The 11,928-nt window shown below is 45.5% G+C and overlaps 1 protein-coding gene across 1 annotated transcript in view; it reads right to left on the bottom strand.

Moving 5' to 3' along the window:
* Positions 1 to 9,916: 9,916 nt before the first annotated feature.
* Positions 9,917 to 11,928, bottom strand: part of LOC129705915 (carnitine O-palmitoyltransferase 1, liver isoform-like) — a 46,655-nt gene continuing 44,643 nt past the window's right edge. The window contains 1 exon segment of the mRNA XM_055649841.1: positions 9,917 to 10,656. Within this exon segment, the coding sequence (XP_055505816.1) occupies positions 10,570 to 10,656 (87 nt within the window). The 3' untranslated portion in view covers positions 9,917 to 10,569.

Raw genomic sequence — 11,928 nt, 5'->3', positions numbered from 1 at the left:
CAAATGAATCTGGGATCCCAGTAAATGAAACATAAAATGTTAGCATGATGGTCCAGGAAGACTATTGGAATATTGGCCTCTATTGCATGGAATATGAAGATAAAAGTGGGCATGTTTTGATTCAAATTTACAGGACTTTGTTGAGACCACATTGTGAGTGCTACGGAGGATTTTAACCTTAATATTTAAGGAATGATATACAAACATTGGAGGCAACACAAAGCAGATTTGTTAGGTTGGTTGGTTCCTTTGAAGCGAAATCATGGATGAAGCCAGGTTTGTGGGCCCTTGGTCTTCCTCCTCTAAAGTTAACAATCAGTTCCTTGGTTTTTTTTTTTGACGTTGAGAGCAAGGTGGTTGTTCGGGCACCATTTAGTGAATAGATTAATCTCCTGCCTATTCTGGGCTGCAGAGATAAGGGCCTGTCCCACTGTACAAGGTAATTCTCCCGAGCTTAAAAAAATTCAAACTCGTGGTAAGTACGTAGAATGTACGTAGCTGCTACGTTGGAGCTCATGGATGTCTCGCAGCCACTCGTAACGCTAACGGCAGGTACTTGGGAAATGCGGTAACTCGTGAAGTTTTTTCAGCACTGTGAAAAATGACCACGAGAGCCCCGAGTACCTACGAACGGCTATTAACTTAATTCTCCGAGTTTGAATCAAGGGAAACTCGGGAGAACTTTTGAATTACCTCATACAGTGGGACAGGCCCTATACAGTCTAACATATTATTGAATTGAATTGAATAATTGAATTATTGAATTTCAAGATGGAGTTGGAATTATGTCAGGCCACACAGTCATGGGTATAGAGTGAGTAGACCAGGGAGTTGAGCACATTGCCTTGAGGTGCTCCTATGCTGATGGTTGCCAAGAAGGAAGTGTTCTTGTTAAATTATGTGGACTGTGTTCTGTTGATGAGGAAGTAGAGAAACCAGTTGCTCAGAGACCCAGCTCTCTTATCTTGCTAACAAGTTTGGAGGGGATGTGGGTGTTGAACCCTGAGCTGTAATCAATGAAAAACAACCTGATGTATGTATTTTGTAATGTTCAAGTGGTCCATTGCAGAGCCAGTGAGATTGCATCTCTCATTGAACAACTGTGGCAATGGGCAAATTTGTAGCTCCAGGTTCTTGCCAAGGAAGGAGGTGATATGTGCCATAACCAATCTCTCAAAACACTTAATCAGGTCACCTTGTGGACGTTAGTGCCACTGGTTTGTAATCACTGGGGCATGCTGCCTTACTCTCTTAGGGCACGGCTGTTATTGATGCTCTTTTATAAACCGAGTGGGAACCTCAGACCTCGGCAATCAGAGGTTAAACATGTCTGCAAAAAACTCCAACCAGATAGATATGCCATTTATTGTCACTATACATGTACAATGAGATTAAAAGCTCATACTCAGTGCATACATATAATTTAGTACAAGAAACAAGAAACAGAAAACAAAAACAAAAGGAGGGGGGGGATAGGTGCACAATTCTGCGGCGCTCTATACATATCTATAAAGGCAAAATGGTGAAGGGTGAATAGGTAGTATTCTTAGGCAGATGTTTAAAGATTATATTAAATATTTAAAAAAAAAAATTTAATATTAAAAATTACAGTTACAATACACATTACAGTTCCAAATTTCAGTACATGGATAGAATAGATGGAAGTCCGGGTGTTGGGCTGTGAAGTCAGTGCATGTGTGAATTAAGAGTAGTTATGACTTTCGGAAAACAACTATTCCTGAGTCTATTTGTCCTAGTTTTGATGCCTATAGCGCCTTCCAGAGGGCAGCAGGTCGAACCAGTTGCTCCATACAGATTATCAGAAAATGGCCAAGTACACCATCAGGTCCGGGTCCTTTCCGAGGGTTCACCCCTTGAAGGATCTTCTGGCGTCTGTGTTGGTGAACGCGACTGCAATACCATAATGCCCCTGTCCCACTTAGGAAACCTGAACGGAAACCTCTGGAGACTTTGCGCCCCACCCAAGGTTTCCGTGCGGTTCCCGGATGTTCCCAGAGGTTTTTGACCGTCTCCCTACCTGCTTCCACTGCCTGCAACCTCCGGCAACCACCTGCAACCTACGGGAACCGCACGGAAACCTTGGGTGGGGCGCGTAGTCTCCAGAGGTTTCCGTAAGGCGCTATGAAATCTGGCCCGGATGTGGTAGTGCAGTGGTGCAACGGTAGTCTTGCCGCCAGAGACCTGGGTTAGACCCTGACTACGGGTGCTATCTGTACGGAATATATATATTCTACCTGCGTCTGCGTGAGTTTTCTCCGGAGGCTCAGGATTCCTCCCACACTCCAAAGACGTACAGGTTTTTAGGTTGAAGGTAGACACAAAATGCTGGAGTAACTCATCGGGACAGGCCGCAAGTCTGGAGAGAAGGAATAGGTGAAGTTTCTGGTCGAGACCCTTCTTCAGGCAGAGATACTGACTGTCCTGCAGAGTTACTCCAGCATTTTGTGTCTACCTTTCATTTAAACCAGCATCTGTAGTTCTTTCCTACATAGGTTTTTAGGTTAATTGACTGAATTTGTCCCTGATGTAGGATAGTGCTAGTGGACAGGCTGAGGGGCCTGTATCCATGCTGTATCTGTGCAGTCTAGAAGATTGTAGATCGCATGGTTCAAACAAGGTTTCTGGTTGTGGAAGATAGACACAAAAGGAAACAATAGACAATAGGTGCAGGAGTAGGCCATTCGGCCCTTCGAGCCAGCACCGCCATTCAATGTGATGATCATGGCTGATCATCCCCAAGCAGTACCCCATTCCTGCCTTCTCCCCATATCCCCTGACTCCACTATCTTTAAAGCCCTATCTAGTTCTCTCTTGAAAGTATCCAAAGAACTGGCCTCCACTAGTCCATAGAGTTCTATCTAACTCTCTCTTAAATCCATCCAGTGACTTGGCCTCCACTGCCCTCTGTGGCAGGGAATTCTATAAATTCACAACTCTCTGGGTGAAAAAGTTTTTTTCTCACAGTCTTGAATGACCTCCCCTTTATTCTAAGACTGTGGCCCCTGGTTCTGGACTCGCCCAACATTGGGAAGATTTTTCCTGCACCTGGATGCTCTGGTTTCCGTGCATTTCCCAAAGCGTTCTGGTAGATTGGTAGGTCGGTGTAAATTCCCCAAGTGCAAGCAAGAAGAATCAAAGGAGAAGAATATTTGGAAGGGTACAGAGAAATAAGGAGAGAGGCTTTGGTATAAATGAGATTGCCCCCTAGAGAGCCAGCATGCACCTGATGGGCCAAATAGCCTCCCTCTGTGCTATTATAAAATCAGATAGGTTAGACCTATACATATTGGAGACCAGTGATATGACCTGAGGTGACAAACAGGGTGGATGCTGAGAGGATGTTTGGCTGTGTGGGGTATCTGGAGCTAGGGAACATGATTACAGAATCTCTGTTTAAGATGGAGAAAAGGAAGAACTTTTTTCTAAGAGGGGTGTGAATCTTTGGAATTCTCCACTCCAGGGAGCTGTAGAGGGGAGCCTTTTAATATATTCAACGCTGAGATGGACATTGAGGTGAATGGCAAGAGTAGGGAAGTTATGTTCAGGTCAAGGTTGGATCAGCTATGACCTTGTTGGATGGGAGAACCAGTTGAGGGGGCTGATTGGGTATTACTACTCTGGACAGGAACCATGACTGCTCCTTGGCTGGAAGGGATGAAACACGTTATGCTGATACTGACCTACATTTGTTCCAGTTTCAGTCAAGGATCAGTAAGCAAGCAAAGGATTTCAAAAGGGGGTTATTCAAGCTGAGAATGAGAACCAGCTCCTGGTTAAACAAACTGTCCCTTCTCATTCATTGGCTCTGTCTGGGCACTAGCCTTAGGGCAGCCAGGCCAGTGAGCAAATAAGTGAACACAGGCTGAGGTAAAGGAATGCGTGCTCTAGTTCAATGTTCCCCCAGGATTAAATTTGGATTAACGTTCCCATCCTGGCACCAAACTAACTGCTACTCGGTGAAAGGTGGTGCTTGGATTCTGGTTCAAAGGGCTCAGGTCACCTCAAGCTTTTTATATTTGTTCACAGGCCGTCCTTCCTGGGGATCTGGTCCTCAACACAGTCACTTCAGGCCTTGGCTTGGGTCAATGAGCCAGTCGACAGGGACTGCATCCTTCTGTAAGGACAAATCAATACAGAGACTGTCATTCCTGTTTGGATGAAGAGCTGGGATTGGGAAGTTATCTTTACATAGACAGAAAATGCTGGAGAAACTCAGCGGGTGAGGCAGCATCTTTGGAGAAGGAATAGGCGACGATTCGTGTCTTCAGACTGAAGTCGGGGAGCGGGGGGGCAGGAAAAAGAAAGGAAGTAGGCAGAGACAGTAGTACTTGTGGGAGAACTGGGGAGGGGAAGGAGGGAGAAAGCAAGGGATACCTAAAATGAGAGAAGTCAATGTTCATACCGCTGGGGTGTAAACCACCCAAGAGAAATATGACGTACTGTTCCTCCAATTTGCGCTGGGCCTCACTCTGGCAATGGAGAAGACCCAGGACAGAATGGTCAGATTGGGAATGGGAGCAGGAGTTGAAGTGCTGAGCAACCGGGAGATCAGGTTAGGTAACACGGACTGAGCGGAGGTGTTCAGCAAAGCGATCATCGAGCCTGGGCTTGGTCTCACCGATGGACAAATGGCAGCGAAAAAGAGTTGTATTTGCCAATCACCTTCTGCTAACCTATAGACAGAAGTCACTTTAAATCAACAACACTGGGCAAAGCCTCAATTCCCAGCTCACATTGACTCCACAGTTCAACATAGCCCAGGGACCACCCTGCTCCCTCAATGTATGTATGTGTATGTGTTGTCAATCTTGCTCTCCTTGGCCAAACATTAGATTCAATACCAGTGGCTGTTTGGGTGAGATTCAATCATGAAATCCATTCATTTATTATAGGTTTGCTTATTGAGTCATTTCAAACCATCCATCTTTTTCTTAATCAATTCTTGAATTTCCAAAATTGACTAGAAATTACGTCTTTTCTTATCTGGAGTTAATTTCAGAACAAGTTTCCGTTCTGTAAGGATCGAGGGCAAACCTCCCAACATCACAGAAACAGGACGAATCGACACTGAATCAGGAGTCAATCAGTCAGTGGGTGGCCTAGTGTTATGGTGCCCACTCACTCACCACTGAGACTCTGCACGAAACACAAACTCGCCAACATAGCACTTTTCCAAAATATAATTTCAATTCTCAGTAATATGACACAATCCTTGTATTTGTCGAATGATCGAATAAATCAGATTATCGAATTATGCCAGATTCCAAATAGACACAGGAAAGTTACATTCACTTTGAACAGATCTGATGCATTTTTAGTTTGTGGTGGGTGGAAAATACTTCAAATGCAAAACACTTGAATAATCATTGACAACCATGGATAAAAAGGGAAATGAAAACCGAAGTGATCGATAAGAGGGTAAAATGTGACTGGAGCTCCCCGGCAGACATTCCCCAGTAACGGACGACACATATTAGGTTTAGATATTGTTATTATCACCTGTACTGAGGTATAGTGAAAAGCTTTGTTTTGCCTATCTGATCCAAACAGAACAGATAAAACCACACATAAATAAATCGTCAAACTCAAGTACAATAGAGCAAAGGGGAAGATACAGAGTGTAGAATATAGTTCTCAGCATGGTAGCGCATTAGTTCATGAGACAAAGTCCAAAATCCTCAATGGGGTGGAATCGGACAGTACTCCTGCTTATGGAGGAACATTCACAAGCCTGATATCAGAGGGGAAGAGCTGTTCCTGAGTCTATGGTGTGAGGAATGACTGGTTGGCCATGTCTTTGATTATGTTGGCTGCTTTTCAGAGGCAGCGTGAAGAGTTGAAGGAGTCAATGGCGGAAAGTCTGGTCTGTGTGATGGACTGGCCTACATCTACAACTCTCTGCAAACTATTGAGTCTTGGGGTGAGCTGTTCTCAAACCAAGCTGCGATGTAACTGGACAGTGGGCTTTCGATGGGGCATCTGTATTTGCTGGGTGAGTGGAAAGAACTGGCTGCAGAGATGTTGGAGTTTAAATTGTGACATTCCTAAATGTCCTCGACTCTAGAAAGGAACCGGTTGATTGGGAAATTGGAGAGGAAAATGCTGGATTGACAGGTATGAGGGAAAAATCAGAAACCTCAGGCAAGGCAGCCTAGAGAATGCCATCGGGGAATGAGAAGTTCCACGATTAAACACACAGCGGGATATTAAAAAAATAAAGCCACAGTAGAAATGGGTAATTTTAATATATATTGCCAAATTCTAATTTGTACAGGGAGAACCAGAAAGGGTTACAAAAATAGCAAACTAGGGAAATGAGAGCACACTCATAAGTCATGTGCGGTAATCAGACAGCACGGGCTTCTGAATGTATATAAACAGGAAGCTGTGGCAGAGCTATTTCTACCGTGGAGGATTACACTGCAGGGTTCAGAATACGCAACTGGGAAATCGCACTGACTTTGAACAAGAACATGTTTACTGTGCAGTGAACTAAACACTTCAATAATCGAGGAAAATCAGTGATAAAAAGTGAAATGAAAACTAAAGAGATTGTTGTACAGTTTATGAAACATGTTAGTTGATTGGCTGGGCTGAAGGGAGAGCTGGAGGCTGTGGCCTGAAATGTTTTTTGCATTGGCTGTCAGTTAAATGACTGAAATATAACGTTACAATGAACGATCGCTTCTGAACAAAACTTGTCGGTGTGGAATATGAATGGTTGGATTAATGCGTTTACTCTGTATTAAAGATCCATGACACACAAATCAATGTTCAATAGCGAATATTCTGTAATAACCAGCATCAGATTAATGGGGATTATCTGTATAGTGCAGTGTACGAGCCTCTTCCACCAAGGCCGGATTTACGTATAAGCTAGACAAGCTTAAGTTTAGGGCCTTGAGATCTAGGGGGGCCTCGGCCCGCTCCACCAAGGTGTATATAACTTTTGACATTGTTACAAACCCTACCATCACTGGCGCTCATGGCCATTGGTACAATGAAATTTGGGGGTCACCATCCGACGTCGGAACGGGAGAACATTCTCAGCGGCTTGGACTTCCGAATCGGCCACTTTCTACCGGAGACCGTGGCTCCCAAAGTTCACAGGCTGATCTGGGCGGAGATTCACGCTGGCAGCCCTCGGCAAAGGGTTCCCATGGCTCCGCGATGTTGAAATCAGCGCGGCCCGAGGCTGGGAGCTCCGCAAACCACAGCTCTGATGTTGAAGCAGCAGGCCCAACACTCCGGAGCTTCAAACGGCGATCCAGGTAAAGGCATCGCCCGCTCCGCGGTGAATCCAATATGTATTTTAAAACCAACTGTTTAATGACAACATACAGTAGGATCTAAAAGTGTCACACTGTCACTGTCGGGTAGTCATGGTCCTCTAGTCGTGGGGGTGGGGGATTGGGAGGAGGGGGCTCACAAGTGAAATAGCTTAGGGCCTCTCTTCATCTAAATCCGGCCCTGCTTCCCACAAAGATATTCGTCAGCATAATACTCTCATGTTTGGTTAATAGTGTACAAACTGTCCTCTGCCCTCCACTGAGGAGTGGGCTCATTGAAACTGAAAATACATTTCTACCATTTAGGGGGAAGGGTGAAAGTACCATTAAATTGCAAATATTCCATTGCAACCGTTATTAGTCTCACCGGGCTCCCTGTTGGCCTAATGACACGCTTACTCCAGCAGCATTTACTGAATAATTCCTGTGTTCAGATACTGTGCAGCTGCTGGTATTTAATCACGGGAGCCAGCCTCATGCTCCCTTTGAGAGATGTTCACAGCCCAGTGGAGAACATTGGCCACAGGAGGCATGTTCTCCCCCACAAAGACCCTTCTGGGCTGGGGTCAGAATATCCAGGCAAGAGGTTGGCAGGGACCATGTGTAAGGAGCTGTACTGAGTGGATGTGGTCTGAATGCCTGGAATGGAAGCAGTGCCCTGCCTCCTCCCATGGGCTAGAAACATCCTTCAGCCTCTGTCTGTCCTGACAATGTTCCCGATGTTGGGGGGAGTCCAGAACCAGGGGTCACAGTTTAAGAAGAAGGGGTAGGCCATTTAGGACTGAGATGAGGAAAAACGTCTTCACCCAGAGAATTGTGAATCTGCGGAATTCTCTGCCGCAGAAGGCAGTGGAGGCCAATTCACTGGATGGTTTCAAGAGAAAGTTAAATTTCAGCTCTTAGGGCTAACAGAATCAAGGGATATGGAGAAAAAGCAGGAACGGGGTACTGATTTTGGATGATCAGCTGTGATCATATTGAATGGCTGTGCTGGCTCGATGGGCCTACTCCTGCACCTATTGTCTATGTTTCTTCTTCTTCTTGCCTATGGCGTGCACAGCCTGAAGTTGTAGACACCAAAACACTACATCTATTTGTTTGTGCACGTCAGGTTGATTGCATTAGTCAAAACAGGGTGGACCACGTGAAGGTTGTATCCCTGACAGAAGTGGCAACGATCACCAGAACTCATGGAAAGCCTCCAGAAAAATTGGGGTCAAATTCGCCAAGTTGCACTTATAAGCCTGGGAATGGAGCAAGTTTGCTGTGGGTGAAAACCTCCAGTTCTGATGAAGGGGCAACAACCCAGATCATTAACTCTGGTTGTCTTCCCCACGTGCTCCAATTTCCTCTCACATCTCAAAGACGTGTAGATCGGTCAATGAATCAGTCACCGTCAACTGCCCCGATTGAGGAAGTGAGTGGTAGAATCTGGGGAGAGTTAATGCAGAATGTTAAATGGGTTTGTGGAGGATTCATGTAAATGGGTGCTTGAAGGTCAGGACAGGCTTGGTCGACTGAAGGGCCTGTTTCCGTGCTCCATAATTCTATCTATGTTTCAAACTATTTACATTTTGATTTCAGGTTCCCTGCAACTGCAGATTAGTTTGGTTGAGTGTCACGTGTACCGAGGTACAGTGAAAAGCTTTTGTTGCCTGCTAACTAGTTTTCGTCACTTCTTAATGAAAGAATTTCAAGATCAGTGTTCTTAGGAGACTTGACTGGGCAGGTTCAATCTGACAGGAGAAAACAACCTGTTCAGCAGGTTAAGTAGTATCTATGGAGGCAAATGGACAGATGACATTTCGGCCGAGGAAGACCTTGCCAACTCTTGCTTCACCTTTCCCTACTCTGGGTCCCCCATTGTTCTTGCCAACTCTGCCCCCTGTTCTATTCTTCCCAAGATCCCTCCCACTGGCTTTGTATTTCATCACCCACGTTCCATTCTTATCTGATTTCACTATTTGCACCATTTTGGCTTCTCCACTTCTCACCTTCAACATTGGCTTCCATCTCCATCCTTCTCTCTCCCACCTGACTCATTGACCTTCACCTATCAGTTGGCAGCTCTTGCCCCACCCCGTCCCCTCACCTCTTTCTACCAACTATCTCCAACTCGACTCCATCAGCCTGAAGGTTCCTGGCCTCAATCACTATCTGTCCATTCAATCCACAGATGCTGTGTTCCTCCAAAAAACATCCGCGGTCTCTTGTGTTTATTGATTCGATCCGATGGTGAACAAGAACCAGAGACCACATTCATCGACCAAGGATGAGAATACACTTCAAAATTCATTAACATGCTGGGCTATGTATTCTCAGTCACAAGGTGTGTACCAGGCAGAGGTTGTCAGGTTTTTGCACATGACAATATTCGAGGGGTGTGAGGGCTATGCAGATATTGAGTCGAGTAGAAGATTGAATAACACTCTTTCTCCAATGTTCAAGCTCTAATGACAGTGCCTGCTCTTCATCCAGCTCCACTATGGTTAGGACAGGTTCTGGAGATGTGACCATGTGCTTTGATTCACCTTTGGTTCCTGGAGTTTGCAGGCTGAGATGTCAGCCACAATGCAACGGGGAACTGAACACACGCACACAGCGGGTAGTTTGTAATGGCCCCCAGCTCTTTATTCTGTACACACAGTATATATAGCATTCACTTAAACCACTGAGATCACCTGCAACACATTCATTGGCTCTTTACATAATAGCCACACTAAATCAATAAACCTCCACAAGGAGTCTTGAGAGGGAGGTGAATCCCTTGCCCCCAAGTCAGACAATGTTCTAATAGAGAAGCCGTGATTCAATGCCTCCCTGTGCCGTTTGCGAACTTCAATGACATTCTGTATATGTGAACAATCCTGAGAATTATGATCAAGCACTGTTCAGAGATGGACAATTAAAGTATAAGCTCTGCATTATAATCATGATGGTGCAGAGAAGGGAAGTGAGTATCTACCAGATCTCATGCAATAATGCTAGATCAACGTTTGTGATGCAGTTTGCAATGGAATCAGCAGCTCCTGACAGGACCTGGCCACTGCTGTCAGACTGGAGGCTCTGGCCCAGCCCCAGATGTCTCAAGGAATAAGCTGGCACCCCACACCGCAGCACAGGAGTCCCAGGGAGCAGTGCATTTGTCGATGTTCAAAATGACTCTCATGGTCCCACATCAAGTGCCACCAGCACCAGCCAGAAACACTGTCCCAGGGTCAGGGTCTGGTCCTCTCAACTCCATCCCTGGGGCCTGGTGCTACTTGCTGGTCCTCTTGTCCAGGTCGAATAGGGCAAGGATGTCGAGCATGGCTTGTTGGAAATAATTGCCGAACCGATGTGAATCCTGCACAAGAAAAAACACGAGCACACATCATGAGCACTCCAGTAGGTAGCAGTGTGAGTACCAGCTTCATCTACACATATATACGTTCAGCCACATCAACCCTTGAAGTCTCATGGTTTGACGAATATCAGAGGAGTCAGACAAAGGGAGGGGAAGCACATGGGGGTAGTGAGTCCTGCATGTCAGAGAATGAGATGGTGAAGGAGACACTCAGTGAAACAAGCATGGGGAGATGGTGGGGAGTGGGGTAGATGTGCAGCAAAGCCGAGGGGGTGCACAGGCGGGGGGGGGGGGGGGGGGGGGGAGGCAGGAAGGGTGAGCCTTAAAGTCATATCGCGAGGAATAGGGTCTTTCACCCCACTGGGTCCATGCTGATCATCAACCCCACAATAACACAAATTCTATCCCAACCTATCTTATTCTCCCCACATTCCCATTATCTCCTCCCTGGTACTTCCATCCAACCACCCACCAGGGGTAATTCAGTGAACCATTAACCCACCAATCTGTTGGGGATGTGGAAGGAAACCTACGTTGCGAGAATCCAAGGCGTATTCAAACTTGGCTTGGAAGAAGCAGTCAAAGGGTAGTTGTGGAGCATTGATTTTCTGATTGGAGACCTGTGACTAGTGGGAGGAGGGGGGGCTGCAAGGGTTGGTGTTGAGTCTCCTTCTGTTTCTCATATACATTAATTAGCTATGTTGCAAAGCATACCTGAAGCGTCGCTGAAAATCTGTCCCAGCCCGTGTGCGCGATTTTGGCGCCGTTTATAGGGGGCGGGTTTAAAACGAGATTTTCTCTAGGCTGTTCCAATCGAAGATGTTCAGCCTAGTTAATTATTAACGAAAAATCGCTGGAAGACCCCGTCGCAAAAGTTATTATTAGTTTTAAAGGCCTTGTATAATAGTTATAGTAGTTTAAAAATCAATCTCTAAACCCGCGACCACCGGCAGCTGTCAGGGTCGCATAGAGCAGACAACAGAAGGTAGGCTGTTTATTTTTACATTAAAAAGGGCTTCTTAAGATCCCTTTATATAAAGTTTAATATTGCGAGTAGCTCATTTTGGGCCCATTATATCCCGCAGTATTTTTCTGGGCATTTGAGGGCACAAATCCACCGCAATGTGAACGTTCTAAACCAGCGCGTTCACAGGATCCCACTAGAAAGCTGATTTAAATGGACTTTAATTTACAGCAATTGAACACTAAATTCCTTCCATTTGGCCAATAAATTAATGTAAATGAGATTTAAAAATCATGTTTTATTGTGAA

This window comes from Leucoraja erinacea, chromosome 18, assembly GCF_028641065.1.
Source record: "Leucoraja erinacea ecotype New England chromosome 18, Leri_hhj_1, whole genome shotgun sequence".
In the NCBI taxonomy this organism is placed as follows: Eukaryota; Metazoa; Chordata; class Chondrichthyes; order Rajiformes; family Rajidae; genus Leucoraja; species Leucoraja erinaceus.
The sequence above is the reverse complement of the archived record's forward strand: the minus strand, read 5'-3'. Positions and strand labels throughout refer to the sequence as shown.